General features: G+C 51.2%; 7 protein-coding genes across 7 annotated transcripts; all 7 read left to right on the top strand.

The window, feature by feature from the left end:
- Positions 1 to 345: 345 nt before the first annotated feature.
- On the top strand, positions 346 to 2535 carry STEHIDRAFT_66629 (uncharacterized protein; the record flags this gene model as incomplete). The annotated part of the gene is made up of 6 exons (XM_007309118.1): positions 346 to 1565; positions 1633 to 1726; positions 1798 to 1918; positions 1982 to 2048; positions 2114 to 2150; positions 2212 to 2535. 6 exons carry the CDS (start codon positions 346 to 348, stop codon positions 2533 to 2535), a joined length of 1863 nt encoding a protein of 620 aa, XP_007309180.1.
- A 6178-nt stretch (positions 2536 to 8713) lies between these two features.
- STEHIDRAFT_171931 (uncharacterized protein) lies at positions 8714 to 9442 on the top strand (the record flags this gene model as incomplete). The annotated part of the gene is made up of 3 exons (XM_007309387.1): positions 8714 to 8825; positions 8892 to 8923; positions 8994 to 9442. Coding segments are annotated over 3 exons (260 nt in total), but the record flags the coding sequence as incomplete, so codon positions are not given.
- Positions 9443 to 9906: 464 nt separating this feature from the next.
- On the top strand, positions 9907 to 10518 carry STEHIDRAFT_115031 (acyl-CoA N-acyltransferase; the record flags this gene model as incomplete). The annotated part of the gene is made up of 2 exons (XM_007309386.1): positions 9907 to 10328; positions 10389 to 10518. 2 exons carry the CDS (start codon positions 9907 to 9909, stop codon positions 10516 to 10518), a joined length of 552 nt encoding a protein of 183 aa, XP_007309448.1.
- A 324-nt stretch (positions 10519 to 10842) lies between these two features.
- STEHIDRAFT_66294 (uncharacterized protein) lies at positions 10843 to 11971 on the top strand (the record flags this gene model as incomplete). Its single annotated transcript, XM_007309093.1, has 3 exons — positions 10843 to 11196; positions 11306 to 11428; positions 11486 to 11971. The coding sequence occupies 3 exons, from the start codon at positions 10843 to 10845 to the stop codon at positions 11969 to 11971; spliced, it is 963 nt and encodes a 320-aa protein (XP_007309155.1).
- A 1272-nt stretch (positions 11972 to 13243) lies between these two features.
- On the top strand, positions 13244 to 15973 carry STEHIDRAFT_171929 (kinase-like protein). Its single transcript, XM_007309385.1, has 6 exons — positions 13244 to 13499; positions 13561 to 13626; positions 13710 to 14231; positions 14288 to 14332; positions 14396 to 14745; positions 14815 to 15973. Exons 1-6 carry the CDS (start codon positions 13430 to 13432, stop codon positions 15670 to 15672), a joined length of 1911 nt encoding a protein of 636 aa, XP_007309447.1. The 5' UTR covers positions 13244 to 13429; the 3' UTR covers positions 15673 to 15973.
- An 843-nt stretch (positions 15974 to 16816) lies between these two features.
- STEHIDRAFT_171928 (NAD-P-binding protein) lies at positions 16817 to 18104 on the top strand (the record flags this gene model as incomplete). Its single annotated transcript, XM_007309384.1, has 3 exons — positions 16817 to 17063; positions 17131 to 17637; positions 17734 to 18104. The coding sequence occupies 3 exons, from the start codon at positions 16817 to 16819 to the stop codon at positions 18030 to 18032; spliced, it is 1053 nt and encodes a 350-aa protein (XP_007309446.1). The 3' UTR covers positions 18033 to 18104.
- A 572-nt stretch (positions 18105 to 18676) lies between these two features.
- Positions 18677 to 20473, top strand: STEHIDRAFT_85999 (NAD dependent epimerase/dehydratase). The gene is made up of 5 exons (XM_007309383.1): positions 18677 to 19000; positions 19058 to 19564; positions 19651 to 20206; positions 20294 to 20342; positions 20401 to 20473. The coding sequence occupies exons 1-3, from the start codon at positions 18754 to 18756 to the stop codon at positions 19947 to 19949; spliced, it is 1053 nt and encodes a 350-aa protein (XP_007309445.1). The 5' UTR covers positions 18677 to 18753; the 3' UTR covers positions 19950 to 20206; positions 20294 to 20342; positions 20401 to 20473.
- Positions 20474 to 20744: the final 271 nt, after the last annotated feature.

Here is a 20744-nt window from a genome sequence, read left to right as displayed (position 1 = left end):
GAATAGGGCGGGGCAGCCTGGACAGGGAGTCCATTTTGTGATGGAAGGAGGACAAGTGGTTGGCTCAATCTGGACGGCGAATGGCGGGAGCCAATTAAGGGGCTCGTCGGTTGTCATGAAGGGAACGGGCGAGGGAACGGTTTCAGCGCCCAAACGAGAATCATGATTATAATATGCCAAGCCTGGAGCTGACGTCTCTCTTTTCATTTCCTGTTCCAGTCTTTGCTTGGTGTCTACCCAAAGGCACAGGTGAGCCATTGACCCAGTCCTTCTTTTCCTCCTCCCATCATCCTCTCCCATCTCCCCTTCCCTTTTCCCATATCCATGCACGATTACCACCGACCTATGACCGACCGACCAAAGGAAAGACCAACGGTCCCGCGCAGGCTCAGTTGGAAGCCCTTCCACAACAAGGGCAAGGACCCATCCGCCAGTGGCCTTGTCACACCTAAAGAGGGTGAAGAGCTCCACTCGTATGCCGCCTCGACTTCGCGGAATTCTGCCACCAGCCTTGCTTCTCCTACCCCCTTCACCCCCATCGCTGGTGCACCTCTCTCCCGCGCCAGTTCCCGCGTTTCCGAAGGCTCCACTCCACCGTCCTCCCGACCGACTACTCCCCTCGCTCGCTGGTCCAGTCCCCACATACTGACTAAAGAGCAGATTGAACAACAGCAGGCTAACCAGAATGCTCTTGAACGTACCTCATCCAAGACAGACCCCAAATCCGCCTCATTTGCCGACGTGAACAGTGGTACTCGCGCCTCGGGCTCCTTTGGCCGCATGTCGTTCTCCTCCATGATGGGTGGTCTTTCCTCCCTCTCACTCTCCCGCACCAGCACCAACGACGATAGAGATCGTGGGAGACGCAAGAGTAAAGAAGAAGAGAGGCAGCGCGCTCGTTCCTCGTCCACATCACATGCCGCAGCCGGAGACGCTCCAGCCGAGCCAACCACCTCCTTACGTTCCCGCAGTACCTCTCCCTTTCGACTCCGTCGTAACCGCACACGAGACCCCTCGCCCACCGTCGGCGCGCTCTCCCAATCCGACGCCGAATCCGACTCTGAACCCTCGCGCGTTCGTCCCCGGAATGCGTACACTTCCGACGACGAGGGAGAGTCGCAGTTTGACTCGGACGAGTCGGAGGACGATTGGAGTGATGATCAGTTTGACCCGGTCACTGAGCGGAACACTGAACGTAATGCGCTCGTGGTGCCCGCCGACATGCCTGACGCTGATGGATTGGATGCTCCTGATCCTCTTGGCGAGGGCGTCAATGTGCTGATTCCTCCCGAGCCATATTTCCCATCGACACTCAATCACACCAGCGGGAGGAACCCGAGGAGACGTAAGTCTGTGAGACAAGAGCCGTTGCCGCTCGCGACGTCGAGACCGGTGTTCAAGAGGGATAGGTGCACTATCACGGTCACGAACGGCGATCCAGTGGGACAGCTTGCAGCATCAAGCAGGAGGAGCAGGAAATATATTATTGGAAGTGATATGAGTGATGAGAGTCGATATGCGGTTGAATGGGGCATCGGAACCGTGCTGCGCGATGGTGACGAATTGTACGTCCCTCGTCTTTCTCTTGTCCATCATAGCCTTTGCTGATGTGGCGTATGTCTTCTTATCCAGGTTGATCGTCACTGTTGTTGAGAACGAGGCCAAGGTCGACCCACCCGTTCCAAATAACGCCGACCGTACAACTAAGCTGAGATCTCAGCAAGAAGTAGGTTGTTTTGATCATGAAACCATCTTCCTCTTATCCAACTGACGTCATTGCCACTTTTCGTCTATCAGCGACAAGGCATGGCGTATATACTGTGTCGCCAGGCTACCAGTCTCTTGCAGCGCACTAAGCTCCATGTCACGGTGCAATGTGAAGCATGGCATGCGAAGAATGCGAGACATATGCTCTTGGGTGCGTCTTTTCTGGTCATAGACTCATTATGAAATGTGTTACTGAGATGTTTTTTGCGATTAGATATCGTTGATCACGTCGATCCCGTCATGCTCATCGTAGGCTCTCGAGGTTTAGGCCAGATCAAGGGGTGCGCGTCTCCGACTCCCGAGTCGCCTTAGCATAAAACTAATCTTTTGCACACCTCACTCCCAGTATCCTCCTAGGTTCAACCTCTCACTACCTCATCCAGGTATGTCCGCCCCGCATACTGCTCGTCAAAGTTGTCTAACAATACTTTGGTGTGCTCCCAGAAATGCTCCGTGCCCGTCATGGTCGCTCGTCGCCGCCTGAAACGTCCTCCCCGCCGCTCCGCCCACCTCGCCAAACACCGCGCTCGCGTCTCGCTCGCAGAAGCCGCCGGCGTGGAACGTGTTACTCCCCGTGTCGACGAGGAGGTTGCGCATATGCGGGATGAGATCCAGAGGGAGGATGAGGACGAGAGGCAGCATGGGAATCATACGATGATGGATGCGGATGTGAGGGATGGAGAGGGAGTGGATGTGGAGGGCGATGGGGACGATGATGAGGAGGGCGTGGATGGAGAGGTTGTGGCGAAGAAGGTAGCCGGCGAGTAAGCGGGATTCATGGATTATCGTCTGGAGGTCGTCGTTTGGTGTGAAGTCATGAAGAGCCGCAATGCGGTCTATGTAATATTGGATCTCTATCTCGTTATAATCGGTGGACTAGGTCTCGGCTGGCTATTTTCTAGGACAGGGTTTTTCGATACTCGCTGTCGTAGTCTTGTGGTCAGTTACGACGCTGCGTAACCTTGTGTCGGCTGTGTTGTTCCTAGGCACCTATACTCTTTACTTACGTCCCCTCCATGCCTTACTGTAACTTAATAAAATTATAGACTTCTCCGCCTGTTGATATCTGTGTGCTATGCTACCCGGGCCCCTGTCAGCGTTACCCTCAAACGCGACATGTCACGAATGTCACAATGTCACTTTATGTGACGCTACGCGACTCATCGCGGTCGCGCGTTCTTTTGAGTCCGACCGCGTTGACTCGGGTAGCGAGACCCAAACTATCACCTCGTCAGTTTGCCGCTACCTTCTCTCCTGCCTTCGTCGCCCCACGAACATCACTAGGCAAAAAGCTTTCCTCAAAAAACGGTCGTCACTGTCCGCCATGTCGAGTCTGAATAAACTCGCCATCCGCGGCATCCGTTCCTTCGATGACAAACAAATAGCGGTCATCGAATTCTTCTCCCCCGTCACCGTCATCGTCGGCCACAACGGCTCCGGCAAAACCACGATCATCGAATGTCTGAAGTACGCCACCACGGGCGACCAGCCGCCGAATACGCGCGGGGGCGCGTTCATCCACGATCCGAAGATGGCGAATGAGAAGGAGGTGAAGGCGCAGGTGAAGTTGAGGTTTCATGCGGCGAATGGGACGAGGATGTTGGCGGTGAGGAATTTGAGCGTGACCTTGAAGAAGAATGGGACGATGAGTATGAAGACGCTTGAGGGGATATTGGGGATTGCGGACCAGGTCGATAAGGGGGGCAAGGTGCGTTTTTCGCCTCTCTTTAAATTTTTGAATGCGAAAGGAACGTGGTCTAACTCAACGTCTTGGAATGTGTTTGGGGTCTGGTTTTTGTGCATGCAGAGAGGTCTCATCTCTACGAAGTGTGCGGAGATGGATACGGAGATTCCGCACCTCCTGGGAGTGTCCAAGTCTGTACTGGAGAATGTCATCTTTTGTCACCAAGAGGACTCGTATTGGCCTCTGGCCGAGCCTGCTGCTCTCAAGAAGAAATTCGACGATATCTTTGAGGCAACGAAGTTCGTTTTCGTATCCGCATCACGCGCGCCACACTACGTCAACCGCTAACCCGTCCATTCAATTTACTTTACAGGTACACCAAAGCCCTCGACAACATCAAGGCTCTGCGCAAGGACCGCGTTGCCGACCTCAAGGCGGACAAGGAGCGGCTTCAGTCGCTGAAGAAAGAGAAGGAACACTCGGACAAAGTCAAGGGACGGCTCGAGGACCTCCAGTCTGACATCGCGGCAAAGCAAGTCGAGCATGAGAAGTTCAGGCAATATCGCGAGGAGCTGGTCATAGCGAACACGCGCTTCATCGAGCTGTCGCAGAAGTTCAGGCAGATGTATGCGGATGTGGAGATGTATGAGGAGCAGAAGAAGAGTCGGTTGAGGGATTTGGAGGAGGCGAAGATGAATACGCCGGAGATTGAAGGTACGCGTGATTTCACTATGCGGAGAAGTCTCCGTGCTCAGAAGGAGGTTCTCTGGATGGTTGGCTGACGTCTGCGGAATCGGTATGACAGGTACTATGGAGGAACTGGACGCACAGTGCGACAGCTTCGACGATAATATTCGGAAGAGGAAGCAGGCCCGTCAAGAGGAGAAGAACAGGCTGCAAGATCTCCAGGACGAGATGGCTGCCGCTCGTAAAGTTCACGTGGAACTCATCAACGAGCAAGGGCGGCTTACGGCTGAAGCTAAGGTTTGCCATTCCCCCATTCATTTCCCTGTGTTGTTGGCTAATATGCGACGATAGGCTCAAGAAGACCGTCTGGCAGCCCGGGAACGGCTCATCCACGACATGGCCAGCATGTATGATATCAAGGGTTTCGACGTGACGCCGCTGGACAAGGACAAGGTGGCCGACTTTACCGCACGTATGGAGGCTTTACAGCGTGAGCAGCTTCGGGAGCAGAAAGACTTGCAGGTCAGGCCCTGGATCTATTTGTTTTTGATGTGTGTTGTCGATGCTATCTCGTTTCTTCCTCGCAGATTGAGAACAAGACAAAATCGGACGAGTACCACAAGAAGGCTCGCGAGCTATCTAACATTCTCGAAGGCTACAAGCATAAGCGCCAGTCAAATCGTGACCGCGTCGTAAGTGAGATCTTCCTTCCTATGATTCGCTCGCTGATATGCTACTGAAAAACATTCACATTAGACGAGACTCCAATCCGAAGTCACCAAACTCGAAGATTCCGTCGAGGCCTCTCAGATGCTTGAGTCGGAGATCCAGAATCTTCTTGCTGAGATGGAGGAGAAGAACTCGAGGAAGGAGAAGACGGAAAAGGAGATCGCTGACGCAAAGTATGCGATTCGCATTGCGGAGTGGCAGACCAAGATCAAGGCGAATGAGGAACTGCGTGAGAAATTGTACGAGGAGCAGAAGGCGTTGAGCTTGCAGTCTGAGTCGAGGGCATCTGTGGATATCAAGAGGAAGGACGTGAAAGCTAAGACGCAAGAGATCAGGATCGTGTACGTTTGCATTATTATCATCTCTAACTTGATTATTCTGTGGGTATTGATTGAATCTTGGTGCCATTCCAGTCTGCAGACCCACAATTCAAAGTTCAAGGGCTTCACCGGCAAGGATGCAACACCCGAGACGATGGAGCGAGAGCTTGCAAATGCCTCACAGTGTGTCATCTCCTCTGTTTCTCGACGTTTACGCGACATAACCCTAATTTGCATGTAGAGACAAAGAGCAGCAGATCGTCGACCTTGAGAGGCAACTGGGCAATGCTAGGCGGAAGCTCAGCGACACGGAGCTCTCACAGTCCAATCTTCAAGCTCAAGTCAAGAAGAAGGAGATCGAGCTTAAGGGTTTGTCGTCCATTTATATGATCTTGCGCTAATGCGCTGATAGCCCACTTGTGCAGGCCTTGAGAAACAGCTAAGAGACAACAACATCGAGAGTGGCTCGTCGGTCGATGCTGCTTTGAGGACTGCCACCAACGAGCTCAGCGTGCTGAAGGAGTATGTCTCGAGAGTCCGCAACCTCTGCTCTGGCGCGCGACGCTGACCGTTCTATAGGAGCCTTGGAATCTCTCGAGGCGGTCGCCAATTGTACCAATTCTTCCTGGACAAAGGCAAGGAGAAGCAGAAGTGTAGACTCTGTGATCGCCGCATGCATCCTGGAGAACTCGCTGTTTACGAGGCCACTGTAAGCATATTATTATTTTACGTGTTTTGCTTCGTCCTTTGCTCTTGCGGTACTAAAAATGTCCGTGGTTGTGTCCAGTTGACAACCCTGATGAAGTCAACGAGTGCAGAAAAGATTGCGGAAAAAGAGGAAGATGTCAGAGACGCGGAGGCCGAGGTGGAGTCATTGCAAAATCTAATCCCTGTCGAGCGACAAAGGGACCGTCTGAAGGACGATGAGATTCCATCGTTGCGGAAGCAGATCCAAGCATATGACGCCCTCGTCCCGTCGCTTTCGGAGGCTGCAGACAAGGTTCGTCTACACCATCCTAGCGCTTCGAAATCTGCCCATTTCAACGACGGCGAATTCTACAGGCAACCGAGGCAGTGAATACTGCGAAGAAGGAGCAGAAGGATATCACCGCTCTGCGGCAAGTTGCCAACAGTGTCCATCGACTCCACGAAGATGTCAAACGTCTCGAGGGAGAGATCAAGAACCTTGAGAGTGATTTGGCAGTCGCAGGTGGTTCTACCAAGTCTTCAACGGAAGTTCAGGAAGAGATCGAAGCGAATAAGGCGGAATAGTATGTTTTCGTCCATCTTGGCAGGGCTTCGTGGTGTTGACTTTCCATCACTAGCACCTCTATGGCCAGGGACCTCAAGAACCTCGAAGGCGAACATCAACGAAAGCAGACTCTAGCTCAGAGATACCTGAGCGAATGGCAAGATTTGCGGTATGCGGAGAGCCAGAAGCAGGGACAGCTGAAAGATAAGTTGGCATGGGAACAGAGCATCAAGGACAAGCGCAAGGAAATCGAGGTATTGACAGCAGAGATGAAGGTAAGTCGGATGATTTCCGAATGCACAACAATTCCTGACGTCTTTCATATCCTTGTAGGAACTCGATGTGAAGATCTCCGAGAGCACTGCGCCAATCCAGATTCTTGAGCAGCAGTTCAAGGAGGTTGAGCGTGACCTCCAGGGACGGCTGAGCAAGTTGATGAACGAAGCACAGGAAGTCAATCGCAGCGTTGACAGGCTTCTCGAGACCTCCAAAGCCATCGAAAAGTAAGACTGCCTAGACTCGTACTCCCTTGCCTCAAGACACTTCGCTCATCCCATGATACAGGTATGTTCGCAATAAGCAAGCTCGCCGACTGCAAGAATGCGAAGACAAGGTTACGTCCCAGGAAGCCGAGATCACGCAGCTCTCCAAGAACGAGGAACGCATTCGCGAGGCCATCGTGCTGATCGAGAAGGAACTCAATGAAGCTGGTACACGACTACTCCATCTGCGCGAAAACAAACGGATTCGCAGGCTCAAGAGTGAGATCGCGGAGGCGCAGAAGAACATCGATGCTATTGATATGGACGAAGCGGCTAGGGCTAAGCGGAACTTTGAGGAGAAGTACAGTATCGAGAAGAAGAAGGAAGAGGACGCAGGAGACAAGGTTTGTCGTCCTATTTGACAATGCCCAACGTGTAGCCAGTCGCTAATCACGTTCCGACAGGTTGCTGCTATTGGTGGACAATTGGAGGCTTCTAAGGACCAGGTCAAGCAACTCGAATCGGACCTCAAAGAGTTCAAAGGTATCAACCAGAAGTACACGGATCAGCTCATCAAAGTCAAGGTAAGTTTTATTTTGGATATAGATACTCGGCCTACATGATAACACCTGGATTGCAGCTGGCAGACATGGCGAACGCGGACTTGGAGAAATACGCTAAGGCCTTGGACAAGTGAGTGTTGTTTGAACATTCAGGTTTTCTGCACGAAGTTGAGTTGTGTTCAGCGCCATTATGAAGTATCACTCGATGAAGATGGAGGAAGTGAACGACATCATGCGGCATTTGTGGAACAAGACGTATCAGGGCACAGGTGGGTTCACATCTGAGCGTCATCTTGTCGTCGTACTCACAATGCTCGCAGACATCGATGGCATCAAGATTCGCTCAGACAGCGAGGGTGGTGCGACCAAGAGATCGTATAATTATCGCGTTCGTTCTCCTTTCACACATGATCGTAACTTCCAAATCTTATGCCAAAGTCTTCTAGGTTGTCATGACGAAGGACCAGGTCGAGATGGACATGCGAGGTCGCTGTTCAGCGGGCCAGAAAATGCTGGCATCCATCATCATTCGACTCGCTCTCTCGGACTCGTTTGGACAAAATTGTGGTATCCTGGCCTTGGACGAACCGACGAATGCCCTCGATACAGAGAACATCGACGCCCTCGCCGCGAGTTTGATAGAGTGCGTACATCTATAATCTGCTCACTTCCTTGATTTTGACAAAATGAATTATATTTGTAGCATCATCAACGAGCGCAAGGGTCATGCGAACTTCCAGCTCATCATCATCACCCACGACGAGAACTTCCTCCGAAAGTTAGGTCAGAGCGATGTCATGGAGTACTACTGGTAGGCAGCCGCAACGTCACTGCTCACTTCAAATGTAGACTAACATGTTTTCTTCTAGGCGTGTCTCAAGGGATGCCAGACAGAAGTCCGTCATCGAGAGGCAACGCTTCATCTAGTTTCTCACCGGTTTTCATGCTGTTGCTTTTGCTCTCGTGTTTGGTCGCTATGCTTCATTTACACTGTATTTCTATTCATGGTACCCTCATGAACGTTGCTATCTATCCTTTCTCAATATATGTGTTTTGGGTCGTTATGCAAGCAGTAGTCAGTAGTCACTGCACGTACTTACGCCACATCCTTGTGGCCCACGAAGCCGGGGCAGCCGGGCCGAGAAGCTGTCGTCCGTGGAAGTGTCGTCACCACCACATCCCTAGGCCTGCTGGCTTATCCTTTGTTCTTCATTTTTCGTGCACGATTTAAATGTCTTCCTATCTCACTTTCGAAGAAGAGAATGCTGCCTGGGCCACTCCTGAACCAGGTGGCACCGGCGATATCATTAAAGACGCTATGATGAAGGAGAAACTCATAAAGTGCGTCCATTGCGCTCTTTGGGTCATTACCTCTACTGACGGTCGTTGCATGATACTGCTGAACAGGGACATAACTGCCGCGCAGGATGATCTTCGTGGTACGAATTTAACCAATTTCATCTGAACTCCATCTCTGGACCCGCATGCTGAGTTGTGTATTCCCTGCAGTCCTCCTCGACAAGGTCAAATCTGTAGAAAGCGATGTCGACAAGCTTACTTCGGGCAATGCTACATTGCAGATGTACATTGATAACTTAACAATGCAAATGGCCAAGCGTCGATGAGATCGAGTCGTTGCTCGTATGGCTGCACCGTGACGTGGTAGACACACTCCCGCACGAATACGCGTACTCTAGACGCTTTGACAAGCGCTAGGAGAAGGATGTGAGATCTGCGAAGATTGTGGTTCATTACGAGTGTCGTAAGTGGCCCGGGAGGCTGTTCTGACTTTGCTGGAGCGCGAGGCATGGTCTGGTAGGATACGCTAGGATACCATTTTTTGCTTATGGAAGGGGGGGATACTGCTCAGACAGGTATTTCCGATTCTGAAAAGCGGCTTTCCCAGTCGCTCACGCAAACGGTTTGTTCTCCCTTGGTGAATCACAGCTCTATATTATACTACTGTTCACATGTCTCGTTAGTGGCTGCAAGCCACTTGACTCGAACTTATGCTATATGAGACTGCGCTAAGGTGCGATGTCATCTTCCTTCTAGTGAACGCCGTATTATGTCATTTCAAGGTTCATATCTCACGTCTCACCGCAGTCACGCCTCGCGCTTCCAGTCATATAGGCAGTTTTCCATCCTCGTAGGTGATCTTGCAGGCGTTGGTCATCTTCGACTGTGAACCACGCCGCAGCGTGAAGTCAAAGACGAGTCAACGTGCAAATAGGAGATAACATGTTTACGTCGATCTGGGTCCTTTAGTGTCGAGTGGAGACAAGACAATAATCGCTCAGTGTGAAATGGACAGTAGGAAGGAATGTATAAAGAGTCATCTCACCTGCTCATCCGCTCATTCATACTTCGGCCCTCCTTACCACTGGCACGTCTGCGCTTCTCGTCGTCTCACTTGCGCACAATGTACGAAACCAGCCGCCTCCGCCTCCGTGCACATACACCCGACGATATACCACGCCTACTCTCTCTTTATCATGATCCAGAAACTAATCGTCTCATGTCCAACGCTTACAACTTCCCCATGACTCGCAAGACGCTCGAAGACGTTATTTTCGCTGTCGACGCGGGTAACAAGCTCGCAGTCATCATCGAGCACAAAGAATCCGGTGCCTTCATGGGTTCACTCACGATGACCATCCAAAACTCAAAGAACCGAGATGGAGTGGTTGGTATCGCTCTGGGAAAGGACTGGAGGAGTAATGGGTACGGAACGGAGGTGTTGACGTGGTTGCTCGGTTTTGCGTTCAAAGAGTTAGGGCTGCATAGGGTTTCATTGCAAGTCTTTGCGATAAATGAGGCGGCCTATACCGTCTACGAAAAAATGTGAGTACCTCGCGTGTGTCTATGGTATTGGATAATAATATCAGCTTTTCGTATCTGCAGTGGGTTCATAGAAGAAGGTAGAATGCGAAAGTGTAACTGGGTAGGTGGCAAGTGGGACGATATTATCCTCATGAGTATTTTGGATGACGAGTGGGACATAGGGTCTGGGAGGCGAAAGGATGATACCTGAATCAATGTACGGGAAAAGAGGATGTAAATTAAATGTGTACAGTGTCGCCGTGTCAAGAACAAAAGACGTGCCGAAAACAAACACGAGTGGCGAGGTCACGGGACCGCGTTCTGACTCCTGAGTGGCAACCGTGGCGCAAATCGACTCCGCTTCCCCGCTCTCGTCTTCTTCAGAGTCGTGGCACGACCTGGAGCTCAGCTACTTGATATTCGCCTGAAAGCCGCATCAGATAAATACCATTGACTCTACACGTCGTCGAGCAGCCCTTTCACCACGCCGACGGGTCATCAAAACACTCAGACTTCTAGTTTATCGATCCTCTCCATGCTGGATGGAAAAACACTGTCAGCGTTCTTTGTTCTTGCTGTTGCACTTGCTGTAGCAATCGTGAAGAATTTGGACACAACTATACCCGATCTTTCCTCTTTAAATATCAAACGAGATATCAAAGTCTTCGTGGAGGACACCTCGCGGCTGCCTCCTTTGACATATCGCACAGACTCGGCGTCAGTAGCTTTCGACGCATCCTACTCTCATCTGGCAAGTCGATCGTGGACAGATGCATCCAAGGAACCTCCCGATACCACAGCTGTTGTTCTGAACTGGTCGAGGTTTCCCAATGTTCAACGCATAGCTTCGCTCCTTTGCTCCCCTGACTTAGATCACGTCATAAAAGAAGTCTTCATATGGAACAATAATCCAACGCCGATCTTCTACAGTGTATGCTACTTTACAATTATGACCTCTGATTCTAGGGATGGTTTATCTAACATGGTAATTTCTCCAGGACTTCCACAACACGACGTGCTCCGAAACCAAACTACGAATATACAACTCTCCCGAGAACACTTACTTCTACGGCCGTTTTCTGGGCTGTGAGCAGGCAAACACCACTTTTTGTTTTACCCAGGTTCGTGTTGCGTTTATTTTCCCCTTCAATTGAGTTCACGCAGGTAATTTCACACAGGACGACGATTACCTCGTCCTCCCTGAAATCATACAAACAATGCATAGGACTCTTTCGAGCAGTCCGCGGAAGCCTCATTACTCGATTCACCTGCTCCCTCCTCACGAGCATCTCACCACAGCCCTCCGCACCATAGACCACACTTCCAACGACATGCATACGACATTTGCCTGGCTCGGCCACGGTGCGATGATGCACCGCTCCAGAGTTGTCGAATTTCTTGAGAGGATGGAATTTCTGAATGCGACGAAGGAGGAGAAACAGATGGCGGATAACTACTTCAGTGTTCTCCAAGGAAGTGGAAAGCCGCCTCAAACGTGGGTGGATCAAGGGATCGAATTAGGCGGCGGACAGGCGTTCACAGTGGGAACGGAGGGGGACGAAAGGAATAGGCGTCATATTGTAGGTTCTCTCTCCCTCTCGCCAGCTTTTGATTTTTTCACATCATGCGGTTACAGCGCAGAGCGGGTCAATATCTCGATTTGATCGAGGACTGCGACATGCGAAGTATCAGAGATCCTACCATAAAATGTCCCTCTTATCCCATGGGAGCCTCACCAGCCTCAGGCTACCCCGACGACCCGATAGGAGATGCCGCCTTTACAGATGCGGGAGGTTGGCTTTGTTATCCTCATGCCACAAATATCGTCAATGGTGGCCCCTGTTACGGCAGACCTTGCCTCTTCGAAACGACAATTTCGACCCTGCCTGGTTATCCCGTCGTAGAGCACACAGCGAAAAACGCCGAAGGCATGTTGGAACTAGAGGAAAATAATAGAAAGAGACTGGGAGCGCAAGGGGAGGAGAGGTATTTGAACTATTCTGCAAAGTATGCCGTCGATGGGAGGCCGGAGACAAGGTTCAGGAGCTTTGGTCGTTCGTATTCTTCTATCATTATTCACTGCATTGAGCAGGGTAGTCGCTGACGTTAACATTACCCACACAGATGCGAAGAAATTCGATGCAGTCATTCTAGACCTACTCGTCGATGTCTCGAAATCATGGGACTTGTCCGAAACAGAGATGGTCTGGCTCGTAGATGACGCCACGGAAGCCATCCTCCGCTCATGCATATTTGAATCATCGTCGGATGAAGATGGTTATACATGGGTACGAGTGGCTGCTATTGACTTTTTTGGTATGTTATTGAGTTGTTTTGTTCACTCCCCAGATGCAATCACCAACAGAAGTAATGTGTTTCGACGTCGATCCATCAAATTTACACCCGTCAGCTGAAACTGTGTCAGACGAGATGAAGGAAAGGGAACATACACGATTGAAGGAGTGCAGCGTAAAAATGTCGAATAATGCTTCTCCGGAGCAACATGCGCGGCGTTTTAGAGTAAGACTCATGGAGGACTTGGTTGAGGAATGGTCCATATATGAGGTGTGGGTGAGGGGGAAGCTGAGACAAGAGGCCGACTCCGCAGTATAGTGCTCGTAGTCGATACAGAAATTCATCACTGTCAGAAAGGAACCCGATTATGCTGGCTTCACAATACCATCATTCCAAAGGCGGTTCTCAGAAAATATTCAACTTGAAGACAGACCTAAAGACAATCCCTGCCGCCTGCGCCACCGACGCGACTTGAACATCGCGATCACGTGTAGGACGCTGTGATCATTAGATTGACGGCCGTTCAACGGTCAACCAGTATCCCCCTTCTTCCTCAACCTTTTCGTCGACATCTTCCTATAGCGTCCTACTCACACCACACGCGCGCGCGACCCCCTCACATCTCTGGTTTACGCACTTGAGACTCTGTCTCGTGCTCACACTTACTTCGGCCTACGTAACAGCGTGGCTCATCGCAACATCCGAATTCGACCTACCACAACTCTTCAGTCTGAAGCATCTTTCATACCGACATACACTGGACCACTCATACCTCAACATCCAATCAACACGACGCTATATTCATATCTATCATCTATACATCCGACATGCCTGCACCTATTCCCGATATCGTCGGCAACTGGTTCCTCGTCAAGCCATTGGGTTCTGGTGTTTCTGGTGCGTAGAAGACTATGCAATCTCCCTATGCTCCTACTTAATGTGAGCCTACTGCCATCAGGAGCCACATTTGAAGCTGTACACATCCATAACAACCAGCGCGTCGCTCTCAAAGTCCAAGACGTCGGTAAAGGACCTCTCCCAGGATACATCACGTTCATAGCGTGCTGAAATATCTTTCGGTCTTGTGTGCTTGATCCATGATAACAGACATCGAATATCCGACGAATGCTCGCGAGCGTGACATCTACTCTAGGATACAGGGCGGCAAGGGAATGCCGACACTGTGGGCTCATGGTATCGAGGGAAAGAACGATTACTTGGCTTTGGACCTCCTTGGGAGCAGCTTGGATGGGATCTACAAGAAACAAGGGCGGATTCTGGATCTGAGGACGACCGTATGCCTTGCCATCCAATTGGTGAGTCCTGATCATTTGTATTCTTCTGCCATCTTCCACCTTTCGCCTTCCGACATACACGTTCGACAACGGAGTGACGTAACCTCTAACATAATCACCGTTGCTCTGCGTATCACTCGGTTCAAGATCGACCGGTTAGAGTGGATGCATTCAAGAGGTGTTCTTCATCGCGATATCCAACTGGGTAATATTTGTCTGGGTCGCGAGCCCAATGAACAAACGTTCTACATGATCGACTTTGGCTTCTCCAAGCTCTACATTGACCCGAAAACGAAGAGGCATGTACCGGATACACCGCCGGTTTGCTTCATCGGTATGTTGATCTTATTCTAGGATAGATTCAATGTTATTTATGCGTGACGAATACAGGCAATTACTGGTTCAGCAGCGCAAACGTTCATAGTCGAGGCAAGGGTGAGTCAAGTTTTGTCACCACCACCTCTTACCGGAACTGATTGATTTATGTCGGACGTCTAGCCTCTTCCCGTCGAGACGATCTCGAAGCCGCCGCTCTTCTCCTCATACATCTTCTTACTCCCAATGGACTGCCCTGGACCCGCAATGGCCTCCCAAAAACCGAAAAAGCTCACGATCATATCAAGCGACAAAAGCGCACTACCAAACCAGACGATCTCTGCAGAGGTCTGCCCGAGCAATTTGAGGGGTTTTTGAGGTACTGCAGACGGTTGACATTCACCGAACAGCCAAACTATGGGCTGTGGAAGAAAAACTTTAGGGAGTTGGCGAGGGAGAGGGGCTTCACGGACATAGAGAATTATGTGGACCCGTTGCTAGCTCTGTCCGGTGCTCAACCCAAGTGGCAAGCTGTGAGTTTCTATCTTTCATCTTTCAACGCACTTATGGTTGCATGAGTACTAATATTTCGGGTTCGGCAGCCCGATTATGCGCAATTACTCCAGCGTGCACCAGCCCCGAACCTCGTACCTGCTCAATTCCCACCAGCACCTGCACCTGTACCTACCGGACCACCAGCATCGGACGATCGCATGCAGAACATACTCCACGATCTCGCTCATCTCAATCTCAATACCCCCCGACCCCCTCTCGGCGACAGGAAGAATGTTCAGCAGAGTCCCTCCAAAACCCAGCGACCGCTTCCGGCTGCCATCCCCTACAAAAAACCTACACCACCTACTTATGGCCAACAACCCGTCATCATTCTCGACAGCGATGATTCCGATGATCGGAGTGACAGTCGTGGTGGTCTGAGAGTGATGCGCGGGAGGTTGGGCAAGGCCAGCCAATTGAACCAGTTGGTGCGGGAGGCCAACGACGTGTCGGATAACAAGACACTTGCCAAGCTGGTTGCTGATTTCGTGAGGGTGTTACAAGACACGTCTTCGCGCACACTCACGAAAGAAGCGTTCTCCTTCCTCGACGCGCTACACAAGCAACTGTCCGACCCATCAACGTTCGTCGGCCCACTACGGCAGACGAAACAGCGGCGGACACGGTCGAAAGGGTCAACCGTCACAAATGCGAGCGATGCCACTGGTGCTGGTGGGGTGAGTGGTACGGGTACGGGGATGGTAGGGTCGACTTTGAGGGAGCAGAGGAGCAAGCTTTGGCTATTGCGGACCGGTGTGAAGGGGGCGGGAAGCAATGCTGCGCTGGGGAAGATGGTGGCGGAATTCGGGACAATAGTGGACCAGAACGCAAACAAGACCTTGACAAAGGATGGATATGCATTTTTGGAAGGGATGGCAGAGAGGTTGGGCACGATTGCGAGCTGATTGATGACCTTTCCCGCCCATTACCCTTGTCGCCTTAGCTTTGCCTACTACGAGGGTCCACCTCGACAGTCTTGTCATATTGTCTGCTTTCCCCTGTTCCACGCTCACTATCGGGAACCCGACGATGACTCTAGCTATATTATGTGTCGCAACTTTGCTGTCGATGGAGAAGCTAACTTCTCTTTACTGACTATTGACCTGTACTCCTATATCTTGATTTGTTTGTCTTGCTTTCTCCATATTATCATCAAATTGTTTTGCAATTTTTGTCGATTTGTTCTAATCATTTATCACGATGTCTCTTCCTAGCCCTTTGCGTCTTGTCATATTTTCTGAGGATAGTACTCCAGATAGGTCGAACTCGCTCACGAATCCTGCAGAGGAAGAGGAGAGGGGACAACAGTGTGGCATGGTTTCGCCACTCATGAAACCGGGCCGCCGGGCCGCACAATGGACAGTCTGGGTACGATCCCCGAGTCGGCGACTCACTGGTCTACGGCTTGGTTGAACGAACCGCCACTGTACTCACACTTTGCTCGACTAACTCAACTACTTCTGGTGCTAGTTCAACCTCTGTTTTCTTCTTGGGAGTGGTGCTCACTAAGTATCTTGCGGCATGATATTCCACTATATACATCCGTGCAAAAAATCACCTTCCCCCACTGGTGCAGACAGTCTTTGTCAGGTTCAATTCTGTTTTGTCCATGAGCGACATGGACATTGTCTACGCCTGTACCTCCTCTAATGGGCACTATGGACGTTGATTCAGACGTAGAGACTATGCTTGCTCTGCTACGGCTGTCCCGGTTTCTATCATACGCTTTAGTTGTGTGCAAGGGGACTACATGCAGTCACGCTCCGGGATGGACCAAACGGTGGTGTCTTTGGGGGTCGGCATACATAGGTGCTGGCCGACACACTGTCGGATACTATGTCCACACAATACGATGAAAATGGTCTACGTTCTCAACTGCCACTTGACTAGGTACGGGTGACTTCAATGGACCACAAATACCGCAAAGTACCTTTTAATCTATCAGATATCTTATAAAGCGACGGTCTTGAACTCGCTGTCTCCCACAGTCCAAGCATCTTCCTTAACATTCACAGCTAGCCGTGATCTATCTCTCTTGCTTTTCTCGATATGTCGACACCATCTGCCATCCCACAAGGCTCCACTGTTCTCGTAACAGGTGTGAACAGCTACATGGGCTCTCACGTCGCAGATCAGCTCCTTCTCGCAGGATACAAAGTACGCGGTACTGCTCGTGATGCGTCCAAGGCGAATCGGATGCAAGAGCTATTCAAGAAGAAGTATGGAACGGGGAAGTTCGAGGGTGTCGTCGTCCAAGACATGAGTGTCGAGGGCGCGTACGATGAAGTCATCAAAGGTGTGACCCCCTCTTTTGATACGTATTTTTTGCGCAATAACACTCCTCTGGCTATTTTATCTGCCAGGTGTCAGCGCCGTTGCACATATCGCAGCCAACCTCTCCATGGCTTCTGACCCAAATGTTGTCATTCCCGAGACGGTAAACGGAGCCCTCAATGCACTTCGTGCTGCAGCCAAACAACCCACCGTCAAACGAGTCGTAATCACCTCTTCCGCCGCAGCCGTTTTCATCCCCAAACCCGACCGCCCCATCGAGCTTACCCCCGAAATGTTCAACGACGAGGCGGTCAAGATGGCTTGGGATAGTGTCGGGCAGACGCCTGCGCCACAAAGTCCTGAAGCTTACATGCTCGGAGTCCTTGTGTATGCGGCATCGAAAACAGAGGCGGAGAAGGCGTGTTGGAAGTTTGTGGAGGAGAAGAAGCCGGGCTTTGAGTTCAGTACGGTGGTGCCTACCATCACTTTCGGTCCGTTGTTGGATAAAGAGAATGTATCCTCGTCGGCGAAGTGGGTCGATTGGATCCTCAAGGGCGCCCCCGAAGTTGGGCATTTGCTTGCCGTCTTGGGCTCTCGTGAGTCCTAATCTCCAAATCTATCCCAACATCTCGACAATACAACTCCATCCCTTTATCACGTATGCCTACTTACTGTTATCTTCTTTGGTGCAGAGTACTTCGTCGACGTCCGAGACTCTGCTCGTCTGCATCTCGCCGCTCTGACCAATCCCACCGTCAAATCCGAGCGCATCTTCGCATTCGCATCGATTTTCACCTGGACCGACATGTTCACCGTCCTTCGCAAAGCCTTCCCGGATCGCAAGGTGCACGATGATATCCCGAACGAGCCGAAAGATCTCACCACGATCAAGACGTGGGAGAGGAGTGTCGAGTTGTTGAAGGCGCTAGGCCAGGACGGGTTCGTTAGCTTGGAAGACTCCTTGAAGGCGAATGCGGAGGCGTTCATCTAGATACAATCATTACTTCGTTACTGAATACTGGCTTTAGGGGTTAGACTGTTGTACTTAAGTGCCTCAAACTCCCACAGAATTTTCTGCGCTGAATTGAGTGATCTGAGCGCTCTCTATTTCAACTTTGCGTTTCAAGCGTACTGAGAAACCTGTCCGCTTCATACTCCGACTCACCGACGTCGTTCTCGGCTATTGCAGAAGAACAGTATCGCGTCAATCCTAGCTCCACTGAGCAGGCCTAGATGTTCTCAGCTTCGATGTTGATTGGTAAGTCTAATGTCCATTGTTCAAGTTAGTCACTTCCTCCTCTGATGGATCGCTGACAAATGACATCCCTGGACTTGAACACTATCATTTCTATGAGTAAGCAGTATCGGTACAGGGGTATTGGCCCACATTCTACACCAAACAAGCACCCCTTCCTTCCTTCCGTCCCCGGGGCTGCGTGATGGACCAAGCGATTGATCATTATTCTCAACGAGCAATCCATATACTTACAGGATGACAAAGCTAGATGAGCCAGTGTGTTCCATAACAACGCACACACACACACACAATCGCAACTGACTTCGTCAATGGACCACTGGTGCACTTCTGGGTCCGTGACGAAGGGTATATAACAATGGCCACAGACCCCCTGCCTCCCACAATCCCACAATCCCATACTCATCTTTCTCCTTCACAACTACACCACTGACCTACATATCTTGCTTTCCTCGACATGTCGCCACCCTCCGTCATCCCACAAGGCTCGACCGTTCTCGTCACAGGCGTGAACGGCTATATCGGCTCCCACGTCGCAGATCAGCTCCTTCTCGCGGGATACAAAGTACGCGGTGCTGCTCGTGACGCCACCAAAGCGAAATGGGTCCAGGAGCTGTTCGACAAGAAGTATGGACCCGGCAAGTACGAAAGTGTCATCGTTCCGAACATGGCTGCCGAGGGCGCGTACGATGAAGCTGCGAAGGGTACGGTCTGTGTCTAATCGCTCCACGAATCTGGCTGCTGATGTTTCCACTTGTTAGGTGTCGCTGGTATTGCGCACGTCGCGTCCAACCTATCCTTCTCCACTGACGCCAAAACCGTCATCTCCGAAACCATCAAGGGAGCCCTCAATGTCCTCCACGCCGCCGCCAAACAACCGACCGTCAAACGGGTCGTACTCACTTCCTCCACCTCCGCCGTTTTCCACACGAAACCAAGCACTCCGTTCGAGGTCACGACTGAATGGTGGAACGACGAGGCGGTCAAGCAGGCCTGGGACAGCGTCGATAATCCGCCAGCGCCAGGTAGCCCGGAGGCCGCCCTACTTCCGGTCGTTGTATATGCTGCGTCGAAGACGGAGGAGGAGAAGGCGTGCTGGAAGTTCGTGGAGGATGAGAAACCGGGCTTTGAGTTCAATACGGTGTTGCCGAACACGAATCTTGGGCCTCCGTTGAGCAAGGACCAGGCGGCTTCGACGGGGGCATGGGTAGGCCAGGCCCTCAGAGGTGAGCCTGAGATCCTGCACTGGGCAGCCGCTATAGGTCCTCGTGAGTCTTCACATTCCAACCTATCTCGGCTCAAACCTGGGTCATATTACCACGTATACGTACTTACCATTGCTTCATCGATGCAGAGCACTACGTCGACGTCCGAGACACAGGTCGTCTGCACGTCGCTGCATTAACCAACCCGAGCGTCAAATCCGAGCGCATTTTCGCTGCGGCAGCGCCTTTCACCTGGGCCGCTATATTCGCAGTCCTTCGGAAAGCCTACCCAGATGCGAAGGTGCCCGATGACATTCCGAACGAAGTGGAAGATACCGCTAGGTTTAAGACGTGGGGGAGGAGCGTAGAGTTGTTGAAGGCGTTGGGGCAGGACGGGTATGTCAGCTTGGAGGAGAGCGTGAAGGACAATGCTAAGGTCTACGCTTAAAGAAATGATAGTGAGGGCTCTGGGTTTGAACGGCTGCTGCCTTGTACTTTTATTGGAGAATCGTGTACTCACATTATCTTTCCGTCGACTTCTTTCGCCCTCCGTTATCACCACCGTTTGATCTTGGATGTTCTGCTCCTTGGGTCAAAAGGTCTCTCAATCCGTGTGAAAAGTGAAGAAATCACTTCCCTGGTTTTGTAGCAAAACTCCGTAGGAAACTCCGAGCACCACGGTTGAGAGTCGGACGCCCGTACTAACTAAATCATGTGATTCGGCCAAGAAACGAACTTCGTCTCGAAACATATCACCCAACGCAATTGCCTGACAGCTCCCCATGTACTTACGCGTACAGCGGCAGACCGGCGATTTCGACCATATTTATGGACAAGTACTGTGGCGCCCTAAGGTCAGAGTTCCATATGTTCACGAAAACATTTCTGTGCACGAGCCTGAGCTTCCGTGCAACAGTAACAAGTGGACTGATATTGGTGCAAATAAATCACCACGGCTCGCTTATCCTGTGGGCCAGAATGCATTCAGAGACACGACCGCGCCAGGTCCGGGCGGGTCGATGAGACGTGGTGGCTCGATAGAACGCACCTTGGCGGTGCTCGTTTTGATTAGAAAAAAATTGTGGCGCTGAGCTTCAGAGGCAAATTCGAAGCAGTCAGTTTTAAAGCCATTCTCAGTTGTAGCTCACGATGTCAGATCTATCTTGCTCACTGCACTGTGCACTGACTATCCATCAAGAAACTGAGAGCCCAGGGAAAAGATAGGAAAAGATGGGGAGAAGGA

The sequence above is a fragment of the Stereum hirsutum genome, assembly GCF_000264905.1.
Source record: "Stereum hirsutum FP-91666 SS1 unplaced genomic scaffold STEHIscaffold_17, whole genome shotgun sequence".
Taxonomy (NCBI): domain Eukaryota; kingdom Fungi; phylum Basidiomycota; class Agaricomycetes; order Russulales; family Stereaceae; genus Stereum; species Stereum hirsutum.
This window is presented reverse-complemented; position numbering and strand designations above follow the sequence as displayed.